Source organism: Leucoraja erinacea, chromosome 15 (genome assembly GCF_028641065.1).
Source record: "Leucoraja erinacea ecotype New England chromosome 15, Leri_hhj_1, whole genome shotgun sequence".
Taxonomy (NCBI): Eukaryota; Metazoa; Chordata; class Chondrichthyes; order Rajiformes; family Rajidae; genus Leucoraja; species Leucoraja erinaceus.
The window spans coordinates 43,520,097-43,532,774 of record NC_073391.1 but is presented as its reverse complement, the minus strand read 5'-3'; the positions used below and the strand labels follow the sequence as shown (position 1 = coordinate 43,532,774).

At 50.0% G+C, this 12,678-nt stretch overlaps 1 protein-coding gene across 2 annotated transcripts in view; it reads left to right on the top strand.

Moving 5' to 3' along the window:
• LOC129704285 (hexokinase HKDC1-like) overlaps positions 1-11,042 on the top strand; it is a 61,778-nt gene extending 50,736 nt beyond the window's left edge. The window contains exons 15-19 of one of the 2 annotated variants that reach the window (XM_055647302.1): positions 559-658; positions 3,243-3,426; positions 5,235-5,390; positions 7,933-8,166; positions 10,497-11,042. In XM_055647302.1, coding sequence (XP_055503277.1) covers positions 559-658; positions 3,243-3,426; positions 5,235-5,390; positions 7,933-8,166; positions 10,497-10,626 — 804 coding nt within the window. In that variant the 3' untranslated portion in view covers positions 10,627-11,042. The remainder of the gene's footprint in view (positions 1-558; positions 659-3,242; positions 3,427-5,234; positions 5,391-7,932; positions 8,167-10,496) is intronic. The other variant, XM_055647303.1, reaches the window with a different exon arrangement.
• The last annotated feature ends 1,636 nt before the right edge of the window (positions 11,043-12,678 follow it).

Genomic DNA, 12,678 nt, shown 5'->3' with positions numbered 1-12,678 from the left:
TTAATCCTGTATGTGTACGCTGTGGATGGCTCAATTGTAATCATGAGAGTCAGATTTAGCTCTTTGGGATATTGGAATCAAGTGATATGGTGAGAAAGCAGGAATGGGGTACTGATTCTGGATGATCAGTCATGATCATATTGAATGGTGGTGCTGGCTCGAAGGGCTGAATGGCCTCCTCCTGCACCTATTTTGTATGTATGTATGTATGTTTGTTTCAAACACCGGAGGTATGCAAAGAGTCGCCACGTAAAGGGCAGCGACAGAGTTACAAATGTCCCATTTTAACACAAACCATTTTTAATACATTCCATTTTTAGTCCCCCTTAGTTCTCGGCGGTCATTCCACGTTGTTCTTCCTCTCAGTCGCACCCTCCCCCCACTGACGAGTCCTCCTTGGTTATTCCTCTCAGTGGTACCGCCATGATGGGTCCTCCTTTGTTCTTCCTCACGGTGGTCCCCACCACACCGGGCCCTCCGTTGTTCTCGGTGGCGCGGCCCGTTCCCACGATGCTCGACCTTGGCCGCCGTTAACACTTGCCGCCACGTTGCTTGCAGGAGCTGAACCTGGAGATCGTGGTACTCATGAATGACACGGTGGGGACCATGATGAACTGCGCTTACGAGAACTTCAACTGTGAAATCGGCCTGATCGTAGGTAAGATGGCGTTGACTTCGGCCCGTCTGGGAGTCCGCCGGGACGGATGTGGGCGGCACGGTGGCGCAGTGGGTGGAGCTGCTGCCTCACGGCGCCAGAGACCTGGGTTCCATCCTGACTTAGAAACATGGAAAATAGGTGCAGGAACAGGCCACTCGGCCCTAAGTGTGTAACCGACTTCAGCGTCCGTTACACACACCGCAGCTGTGGGCAACACTCTCCACCCCAGGTCCCCGATGTAAAGAGGGAGGACTCCCTCAAAGAGAGACCTCCACTGGGGGTCCTAGTGATGCTGGGTGTCTGCCCTGATGTTACCGTGTCCTGCGGAAAAAACTGGATTGAGCCGGGACACAGATCGGGCAAAAACACATTGTGAATGTGCCCTGTCACCCCACCTCTGAACACTTGCAGAGAATTACTGACCCAGCCCAGACCATCACACAAGCCAACCTGTGTAGGTCATAGGTCATAATGAATAGGAGTAGAATTAGGCCATTCGGCCCATCGAGTCTACTCCGCCCATTCAATCATACCCGATCTATCTCTCCCACCTAACCCCATTCTCCTGCCTTCTCCCCATCACCTCTGACACCTGTACTATTCAAGAGATAGGATGGAAATGCAGATGCTGGTTTAAACCGAAGAAAGGCTCAAAAAGCTGGAGGAACTCAGCGGGTCAGACAGCATCCCTGGAGAGAAGGAATAGGTGATGTTTCGGGTCGAGAAGGAGGGCCTCGGTCTGAAACGTCACCTACTCCTTTTCTCCAGAGATGCTGCCTGACCCGCTCACAAAACAATACCTCCCTTCCATTGGCTCCATCCACGCTTCACGCTGCCTCGGCAAGGCCAGCAGCGTAATCAAGGACCAGTCTCGCCCCTCTTCTCCCCTCTCTCATCAGGCAAGAGGTACAGAAGTGTGAAAACGCACACCTCCAGATTCAGCGATGGTTTCTTCCCAGCTGTTATCAGGCAACTGAATCATCTCGTCAACAACGAGAGACCAGTGCCGGGCTCCTACTCTAGCTCATTGGAGACCCTTAAGCTATGTTTAATCGGACTTCACTGCACTTTATTTTGCACTAAACATGATTCCCTTTATCCTGTATGTGTGCACTGTGGACGGCTCGACGATAATCATGTCTTTGCGCTGAAGGATTTGAGTATAGGAGCAGGGAGGTTCTACTGCAGTTGTACAGGGTCTTGGCGAGACCACGCCTGGAGTATTGCGTACAGTTTTGGTCTCCTAATCTGAGGAAAGACATTCTTGCCATAGAGGGAGTGCAGAGATAGTTCGCCAGACTGATTCCTGGGATGTCAGGACTTTCATATGAAGAAAGACTGGATAGACTCGGCTTGTACTCGCTAGAATTTAGAAGATTGAGGGGGGATCTTATAGAAACTTACAAAATTCTTAAGGGGTTGGACAGGCTAGATGCAGGAAGATTGTTCCCGATGTTGGGGAAGTCCAGGACAAGGGGTCACAGTTTAAGGATAAGGGGGAAATCTTTTAGGACCGAGATGAGGAAAACATTTTTCACACAGAGAGTGGTGAATCTGTGGAACTCTCTGCCACAGAAGGTAGTTGAGGCCAGTTCATTGGCTATATTTAAGAGGGAGTTAGATGTGGCCCTTGTGGCTAAAGGGATCAGGGGGTATGGAGAGAAGGCAGGGATGGGATACTGAGTTGAATGATCAGCCATGATCATATTGAATGGCGGTGCAGGCTCGAAGGGCCCAATGGCCTACTCCTGCACCTATTTTCTATGTTTCTATCCCCTTTATCCTGTATGTGTACACTGTGGACGGCTCGACGGTAATCATTTATTGTCTTTGCGTTGACTGGATAACACACAGCAAAAGCGTTTCACTGTACCTCAGTACACGTGCCAATAAATTATACTGAACTGAACTGACTCAGTTACATAGAAAATAGGTGCAGGAGGAGGCCATTCTGCCCTTCGAGCCAGCACCGCCATTCATTGTAATCATGGCTGATCGTCCCCTATCAATAACCCGTTCCTGCCTTTTTCCCATATCCCTTGACTCCACTAGCCCCTAGAGCTCTATCTAACTCTCTCTTAAATCCATCCAGTGATTTGGCTCCACTGCCCTCTGTGGCAGGGAATTCCAGAAACTCACAACTCTCTGGGAGAAAGAGTTTTTTTTTTTCTCACCTCAGTCTTAAATGACCTCCCTTTTATTCTAAGTCTGTGGCCCCTGGCCCTGGACTCGCAACTCAGTTAGGCAACTGAGAAGGGTCTCGACCCGAAACGTCACCTATTCCTTCGCTCCATCGATGCTGCCTCACCCGCTGAGTTTCTCCAGCATTTTTGCCCACCTTTGAATTTTCCAGCATCTGCAGTTCCTTCTTAGACAGTTAGGCAACTTGGTCGGCATGGATAAGTTGGGCCGAGGGGATAGTTTCCTTGCTGTGCACAGCTCCATGGCTGTGACTAAAGGCAGACACGAAATGCGGGAGGAACTCAGCGGGTCCGGCAGCATCTCTGGAGACAAGAAATGGGTGACGTTTCGGGTCATTACACGTGAAGGTAAACTAAACTAAACTAAACTTGCTGCCCGTCAGGAACGGGCTCCAACGCCTGCTACATGGAAGAGATGAAGAACATTGAAATCGTGGAGGGCGATGAAGGAAGGATGTGCATCAACATAGAGTGGGGAGCCTTCGGCGACAACGGATGCCTGGACGATATCCGGACAACCTTCGACAAACTGGTGGATATCAATTCAGTAAACCCTGGAAAGCAAAGGTGAGTTATGCCCTTGGTCACACTTAGGAAACCTGAACGGAAACCTCGGGAGACTTTGCGCCCCACCCACGGTTTCCGTGCGGTTCCCAGGAGGTTGCGGGTGGTTGCCGGAGGTTGCAGGTAGTGGAAGCAGGTAGGGAGACCTCCGGGAACCGCACGGGAACCTTGGGTGGGGCGCAAAGTCTCCAGAGGTTTCCGTTCAGGTTTCCTAAGTGGGACAGTGGGGCATTAGTGTCAAACACAGCAAATGCCACGTTTTTAGCACCTGCCGTTTATGTAACGTAAAACAGGGATGGAACGCTGAGGCTCTACAAGGCACTGGCTAGGCTGCAAGTGGAATATCGTGAGCAATTTTAGGCTCTGGAGAGGGACAAGGGGAGGTTTACAAGAATACAAGAACTATGATGAGCGTTTGGCAGCACAGGGCCTGTACTCGCTGGAGTGTAGAAGGATGAGGGGACACCACATTCTTGAAACGTACCGAATAGTGAAAGGCTTGGGTAGATTGGATGTGGAGAGGATGTTTCCACTAGTGGGAGAGTCTAGGACTAGAGGTCATAACCTCAGGATTAAAGGATGTTCTTGTAGGAAGGAGATGAGGAGAAATGTCTTTAGTCAGAGGGTAGTGAATCTGTGGAATTCTTTGCCACAGAAGGCTGCGGAGGCCGTCATTGGATATTTTAAGGCAGAGCTCGATAAATTTTTGATTAGTACGGGTGTCAGAGGTTATGGGGAGAAGGCAGGAAATAGGGGTTAGGAGGGAGAGATAGATCAGCCATGGCGGATTGAATGGCGGAGTAGATGGTATGGTATGGCAACTGCTCTGTCTCCGACCGTTGCAGAGGGTGGTGAAAATTGCCCAACGCATCACCGGTTCCACGCTCCCCTCCATTGAGTCTGTCCAAAGCAAGCGCTGTCTGCGGAGGGCGCTCAGCATCGCCAAGGACTGCTCTCACCCCAACCCTGGACTGTTTACCCTCCTACCATCCGGGATGCGCTACAGGTCTCTCCGTTGCCGAACCGCAGGTCGAGGAACAGCTTTTTCTCACTCTACTCGAACACCTCGGTGACTGTTACCCTCGATAGATTTTTGATTCCAATCGTTTGTCTAGTCGCTCTTCAAGGGAGAAGGCTAAATGCATTTCGTTGAGGAGGTACTGTACAATGACAATGGCGGATTGAATGGTGAATCTAGACTTGATGGTCTAAATGGCCTAATTCTATTCCTATCTCCTATGACCTTACGTGGCTCTTATGCATATGCAGATGGCAGATAAAAGACATTATCAGGTCATAAGTTTCACACAGAGAGTTGTGAGTGTGTGGAATTCTCTGCCTCAGAGGGCGGTGGAGGCCGGTTCTCTGGAGGCTTTCAAGAGAGAGTTAGATAGGGCTCTTAAAGATAGCAGAGTCGGGGGATATGGGGATAAGGCAGGCACGTGGTACTGGTTGTGGATGATCAGCCATGATCACATTGAATGGCTCGAAGGGCCTAATCCTGCATCTATTGTCTATTGTCTATTGTTTATTGTCTATTGTCTATTGTCTATTGCCTATTGTCTATTGTCTATTGCCTATTGTCTATCTAAATTAAAACAAAAAATTCCAAAGTCACACAGGTCGGTGGACTAATTGGCTTCGGCAATATTGTAAACTGGTCCTAGTGTGTGTGTGTGTGTGTGTGTGTGTGTGTGTGTGTGTGATAGTGTTAGTGTGTGGGCATGGCTGGTCGGCATGGACTCGGTGGGCTGAAGGGCCTGTTTCCGCGCTGCATCTCTAAACTGAACTAAAGTCTTCTCTTTCACTAGATACGAGAAAATGATCAGCGGCATGTACCTGGGTGAAATCGTACGCAACATACTGATTAACTTCACCAGACGTGGCCTGTTATTCAGAGGCCTCATCTCACATGTGCTGAAGACTGTCGGCATTTTTGAGACCAAATTTCTGTCCGAGATAGAGAGGTGTGTAAACAAAACAATAGGCAGCTTGTTCTATGCGCTTTTTTGACGTTCACACCGCATGCTTAAATATGTTTCTGTTCCACATATTAAATATTATGCAAGGAAAGTGGGAAGGGTGCAGGGAATGGACGCAAAATGCTGGAGTAACTCAGCGGGACAGGCAGCGTCTCTGGAGAGAAGGGAATGGGTGACGTTTCGGGTCGAGACCCTTCATCAGGCCCGACCAGAAACGTCACTCATTCCCTCTCTCGGTGGCGCAGCGGTAGAGTTGCTGCCTTACAGCGAGTGCAGCGCCGGAGACCTGGGTTCGAACCCGACTACGGGTGCTGTCTGTACGGAGTTTGTACGTTCTCCCCGTGACCTGCGTGGGTTTTCCTCTGAGATCTTCGGTTCCCCCCCACACTCCAAAGACGTGCAGGTTTGTAGGTTAATTGGCTTGGTAAATGCAAAAATGGTCCCCACTGGGTGTTAATGTGCAGGGATCGCTGGCCAGCACGGACACGGTGGGCCGAAGGGCCTGTTTCCGTGCTCTATCTCTACAACTAAAAACTAAAACACTAAAACTCCAGCTTTTTACGTCTATCTTCGGTTTCAACCAGCATCTGCAATTCCTTCCTACATAAGGGTGCAGAGAAGATTGACGAGAGTTTTGCTGGGACTCGAGGGCCCGAGCTGTAGGCAAAGGTTGAGCTGGCTTCTCTTTTGCCCAGAGTGGGGGAATCGAGAACAAGAGGACATAGGTTCAAGGTGAGGTTGGAAAAATGCAATAGGAACCTGGGGGGTGAGTTTTATTACACAAAGGGCGGTGGGTGTACGGAACGAGCTGCCGGAGGAGGTGTTTGAGGCAGTGACTATTGCAACGTTTAAGAAACATTTATACAGGTAGATGAATAGTATAAGTTGAATGGGATATGGGCCAAACTCATGCAGGTGGGACCAGTGTAGATGGGCATGTTGGTCAGCATGGGCAAGTTGTGCTGAAGATCTTATTTGACTCCAGTTGACTACATCTGTGGAATTCTCTGCCACAGAAGGCAGTGGAGGCCGATTCACCGGATGTTTTCAAGAGAGAGTCAGATTTAGCTTAGTTTGGTTTTGTTCAGAGATACAGCGCGGAAACAGGCCCTTCGGCCCACCGGGTCCGTACCGAGACCAGCGATCCCCGCACATTATCACTATCCTACACATGACCATTTTTACATTTACCGAGCCAATTGACCTACAAGCTGGTGGGAGGAAACCAAAGATCTCGGAGAAAACCCATGCAGATCACGGGGAGAATGTAAAACTCCGTACAGACAGGATCGAACATGGGTCTCCGGCGCTGCGTACGCTGTAAGGCAGGAACTCTACCGCTGCGCCACCGTGACGGCCCTTAGAGCTAACGGAATCAAGGGATATGGGGGAAAAAGCAGGAGCGGGGTGCTGATTTTAGATGATCAGCCATGATCACATTGAATGCCGGTGCTGGCTCGAAGGGCCGAACGGCCTACACCTACAGTATTTTTCTACGTTTCACACACTGTATGCTTGGCGTCTTGTGAGCGTTGTTGAGCAGGTAGTAACTTTGTTAAATGCTCCCAGGGTATCTCTCAATCCCCTCTCCCCCGACTCTCAGTCTGAAGAAGGGCCTCAAACCTGAAATGTCACCTATTCCTTCTCTCCAGAGATGCTGCCTGACCCGCTGAGTTACTCCGGCCTTTTGTGCCCGTCTCCAATCTTGCCGGCTGTTTTGAGAACCGTGCGGCCTGGTAACTGAGGTGCGAGGGGTGTTTGAGATGTAAGGGAGAAGCAGTTCGCCACTCCGGGATGGTTCTAAATTCCTCTAGTCAGAGGGTGGTGAATGGGTGGAATTCTTTGCCACGGAAGGCTGTGGAGACCGAGCCAGTGGATAATTTTAAGGCAGATTCTCGAGTGGTGCGGGTGTCAGCGATTATGGGGTGAAGACTGATTCCTGGGATGTCAGGACTTTCCTATGAAGAAAGACTGGATAGACCCGGCTTGTACTCGCTAGAAGTTAGAAGATTGAGGGGGGATCTTATAGAAACGTACAAAATTCTTAAGGGGTTGGACAGGCTAGATGCAGGAAGATTGTTCCCGATGTTGGGGAAGTCCAGAACAAGGGGTCACAGTTTAAGGATAAGGGGGAAATCTTTTAGGACCGAGATGAGAAAAAAAAAATTCACACAGGGAGTGGTGAATCTGTGGAATTCTCTGCCACAGAAGGTAGTTGAGGCCAGTTCTTTGGCTATATTTAAGAGGGATTTAGATGTGGCCCTTGTGGCTAAAGGGATCAGGGGGTATGGAGAGAAGGCAGGTACAGGATACTGAGTTGGATGATCAGCCATGATCATATTGAATGGCGGTGCAGGCTCATTTTCATACCTCCTGCACCTATTTTCTATGTTTCAATGTTTCTTTGAAGGCAGGAGAATGGGGTTAGGAGGGAGAGATAGGTCAGCCGCGATTGCGTGGCGGAGTAGACTTGATGGGCCGAATGGCCTAATCCTGCTCCTATCACTTGTGACCTTATGACCCGCAGTGACCGCCTGGCCCTGCTCCAGGTGCGGACCATCCTCCAGCACCTGGGCCTGGACAGCACGTGCGACGACAGTGTCATCGTCAAGGAGGTGTGCGGCGTGGTCTCCAGGAGGGCAGCCCAGCTGTGCGGGGCCGGAATGGCCGCCGTGGTGGACAAGATACGGGAGAACCGGGGCTTGGACCGCCTGGACATCAACGTCGGGGTGGACGGAACCCTCTACAAGATGCACCCTCAGTAAGCGCTCAAAACTCAGCATGTCGCCTCGACTATTTAGTTCATTGTCAAGTATGCCGAGGTACACAGCGGAAATCGTTTCGTCAGTGGAGAGTCCAAACATAATTGCAATCACAGTGTACAGATAAAAGGTCGGGTTTTTCAGAATGAACCGCAGATGCTGGAAAAATCGAAGGTAGACATTATTGCCATAGAGGGAGTGCAGGGACGGTTCACCAGACTGATTCCTGGGATGTCCGGACTGTCTTATGAAGAAAGACTGGATAGACTTGGTTTATACTCTCTAGAATTTAGGAGATTGAGAGGGGATCTTATAGAAACTTACAAAATTCTTAAGGGGTTGGACAGGCTAGATGCAGGAAGATTGTTCCCGATGTTAGGGAAGTCCAGGACAAGGGGTCACAGCTTAAGGATAAGGGGGAAATCCTTTAAAACCGAGATGAGAAGAACTTTTTTCACACAGAGAGTGGTGAATCTCTGCCACAGAGGGAAGTTGAGGCCAGTTCATTGGCTATATTTAAGAAGAAGTTAGATGTGGCCCTTGTGGCTAAGGGGATCAGGGGGTATGGCGAGAAGGCAGGTACGGGATACTGAGTTGGATGATCAGCCATGATCATATTGAATGGCGGTGCAGGCTCGAAGGGCCAAATGGCCTACTCCTGCACCTAATTTCTATGTTTCTAGACAACAAATGCTGGAGAAACTCAGCAGGTGAGGCAGCATCTATGGAGAGAAGGAATAGGCGACGTTTCGGGTCTCGACCCGAAACGTCGCCTATTCCTTCCCTCCGTAGATGCTGCCTCACTCGCTGAGTTTCTCCAGCATTTTTGTCGATCTTAGATAAAATGTCGACGTCCTTTTGCATAGCGACTCTTTGCATACCTTCTGCAGGGTGTGCAAACAAATAGAATTTCACTGTGACTTGCCACATGTGAGAATGTGATCAATCTATCAATAAAGGGAATTAACGATCGGTGAAAGATAGAATGCAGTCAAGTCCGATTAAAGATAGTCCGTGGGTCTCCAGGGGGTACATGGCAGATCAGGGCCACTCTCTGGTGCTATGTATCTCTCGAAATTCTGCTAATGTTTTCCTGCGAGAAGGTTTGGCGTTTTCAACTGACCAGTACGGTGGCGCAGCGGCAGAGATACTGCCTTGCATCGCCAGAGATATGGGTTCGAATTTGACTGCAGGTGCTGTCCGTACGGAGTTTGCACGTTCTCCCTGAGACCGTGTGCGTTTTCTCCCGGTGCTCCCGTTTCCTCCCACACTCCCAAGACGGACAGGTCTGTACTTTAATTGGCTATGGTTAAAAAAAAAACCACAAGAAAACGCAGTAACTATCCCTGGTGTGATCGTTGGTCAGAGCGGCGAGCATCATTTGCCACACATCAGCCTCCGCCTGCGTATTGTCCATTTGGTTTAGTTTAGTCTTGAGATACAGCGGGGAAACAAGCCCTTCGGCCCGCTGAGTCCGCACAGACCTGCGATCCCCGCACATTAACACTATCCTACACCAGGGACAGTTTTTACATATAGCCCAAGCCAATTCACCTGGAAGCCTGTACATAGAAACTTAGAAAATAGGTGCAGGAGTAGGCCATTCGGCCCTTCGAGCCTGCACCGCCATTCAATATGATCATGGCTGATCATCCAACTCAGTATCCTGTACCTGCCTTCTCTCCATACCCCCTGATCCCTTTAGCCACAAGGGCCACATCTAACTCCCTCTTAAATATCGCCAATGAACTGGCCTCAACTACCTTCTGTGGCAGAGAATCTTTGGAGTGTGGGAGGAAACCAAAGTTCTGGGAGTAAACCCACGCAGGTCATGTACAAACTCCGCACAGACAAGCACCCGTAGCCTGTATCGAACCCAGATCTCTGGCAGTGTAATGCCCCTGTCCCACTTAGGAAACCTGAACGGAAACCTCTGGAGACTTTGCGCCCCACCCAAGGGTTCTGTGCGGTTCCCGGAGGTTGCAGGTGGTTCCCGGAGGTTGCAGGTGGTTGCCGGAGGTTGTAGGTGGTTGCCGGAGGTTGCAGGTGGTTGCCGGAGGTTGCAGGTGGTTGCCGGAGGTTGCAGGTGGTTGCCGGAGGTTGCAGGTAGGGAGACTGACAAAAAACCTCCGGGAACCGCACGGAAACCTTGGGTGGGGCACAAAGTCTCCAGAGGTTTCCGTTCAGGCTTCCTAAGTGGGACAGGGGCATAAAGGCAGCAACTCTACCACTGTGTTAGCATTTATCTGGAGTCTCGGCGGGCCGCCGGTGGGCCTGTTCCCGGGCTGCAGCCTCGGTCTCTAAAGAGTATCGCCCACTTCTCTTCCAGTTTCTCCACGATCCTGAAGGAGACGGTGTTGGAAATGGCACCAAACTGCAACGTGACCTTCATCCTTTCTGAAGACGGCAGCGGGAAAGGTGCTGCCCTGGCATCAGCAACGGTCCAACGATCCCAGTGATCCCCAGCCTGCCCGGCAACACAACACAACACAACACTAACAGGGCCCTCCAAACACATGGCAAACGCCAAACAGGCTGCTTGCAACGTTGCTGACAGTTGACGATATACATTTCTTCCTCAAACGTTTGAAGGTATAAAATTATAACCGCTTTACAATTGGCTTCATTCATCCAATGCCCCTGTTTTATTTGCTGCCTCGTAACCGTATGACCAACTGTGAAGAAATTCCATTCCATCCTGCCCCATCTTATGAGAATCAGTTTTAATTTAGATCTCATTTATCAATAGTCCTGATCAATTAAGGCTATGTGTGTGCACCACAAAAAAAAATGAACAAACGAATATTTCTGTAACCGATTTTGAATTAAAATGTGACGCGCCAGCCAAATTAAAGGCAAAGTGGTCTTTGTTTCTTATATTGAGTGATATATTGACATCATGTTTCCGCTGAGGCAGTGTAAAGACCTACCCAAGGGCCATTAACCTGGCAAAAAAGATTCATGATCTGATGCACCTCCAGGAGATCGCCCCTCAGCCTCCTGTGCTCCAAGGCATGTAGTCCTAGCCTGCCCAACCTCTCCCTGTCAGTGAGGCCCTCCGGTCCGAGCTGGGGAAGAAACTGTCCCCGAATCTGGAGGTGTACTCGTTTTCATACCTCCGTGCCTCTTGCCTGATGGGAGGGGGAGTGGCCGGGGTGAGACTGGTCCTTGATTATGCTGCTGGCCTTGCCGGGGCAGCGTGAAGTGTAGATGGGGTTAGCTTGCGTGATGCGCCCACAGCTCTCTGCGATTGCTTGCGGTTGTGGGTGGAGCTGTTCCCAAACCATGCTGCCATGCATCCCGATAGAATGCTTTCAACGGCGCCTCTGTAGAAGCTGGTGAGGGTTGTTGAGGACATGCTGAACTTCCCAAGCCTTCTTGGCCATTGCTTCAACGTGGCTGGTCCAGGACAAGTTACTGGTGATATTTACTACGAGGAACTTGCAACTTCAGAGCCATCAGTGGGTTAACGTTGACTGGGCGATCGTTTCGCTGAACACATTCGCTCAGTCCGCCTGAACCTACCTGATCTCCCGGTTGCCAAACACTTTAATTCTCCTTGTTACACAAGAAAACTGGAGAAACTCAGCGGGTGCAGCACACAGCCCAGCGGTATAAATATTGATTTCTCTCACTTCCCCTCTCTCCACCCAAGTCATTTTCATTTTCACCCAACAAACAGCTAGCAATGGCCCGTTTCCTAGAAACATAGAAAATAGGCGCAGGAGGAGGCCATTCGGCTCTTCAGCCATTCACTGTGATCATGGCTGATCGTCCCCAATCAATAACCCGTGCCTGCCTTCTCCTCATAATCCCTTGATTGCACCAGCCCCTAGAGCTCTATCTAACTCTCCTTCATCATCGATAGTTCTTTGCATATCTTTCATCCATTGTTCTTTATCTCTCTACATCACTATCTATATCTCTTGCTCCCCTTTTCCCTAAATAGTCTGAAGAAGGGTCTCGACCCGAAACGTCACCCATTCCTTCTCGCCAGAGATGCTGCCGTTCCCGCTGAGTTACTCCAGCTTTTTGTGTCTATCTTCAGTGTGTGCGTACCTTCTGCTCTCTGCTATAATCCACACGTTTGCTCCTTGATCGCCTTCCCACCAAGCTAGCAGTGTGTCGAATGTTTTCAATTGAATCTGATTCAGAGATACAGCGCGGAAACAGGCCCTTCAGCCCACCGAGCCCGAGCCAACCATCGATTTCCCGAACGCACTAGGTTCACATCCATTCCCTACACCCCAGGGGCAATTTAAAGAGGCCAATTAACCTGCAAACCAGCACCTCTATGTGATGTGGGAGGAAACCAGAGCACCCGGAGTAGACCCACTTGGTCACATAGACATGATGTACAGGCAGCACTTGAAGTCATCTTTGCTTCTTGAAATCTATTACTATTTCCTGTGTCTTGCCACCAAACTCTGTTGCCACCTGCCAAGCTTTGGTTCCAGTTTACCTGGGCAAGACTTGCTCGCACCCCATTGACATTGGCCCTTGTTTCTTGT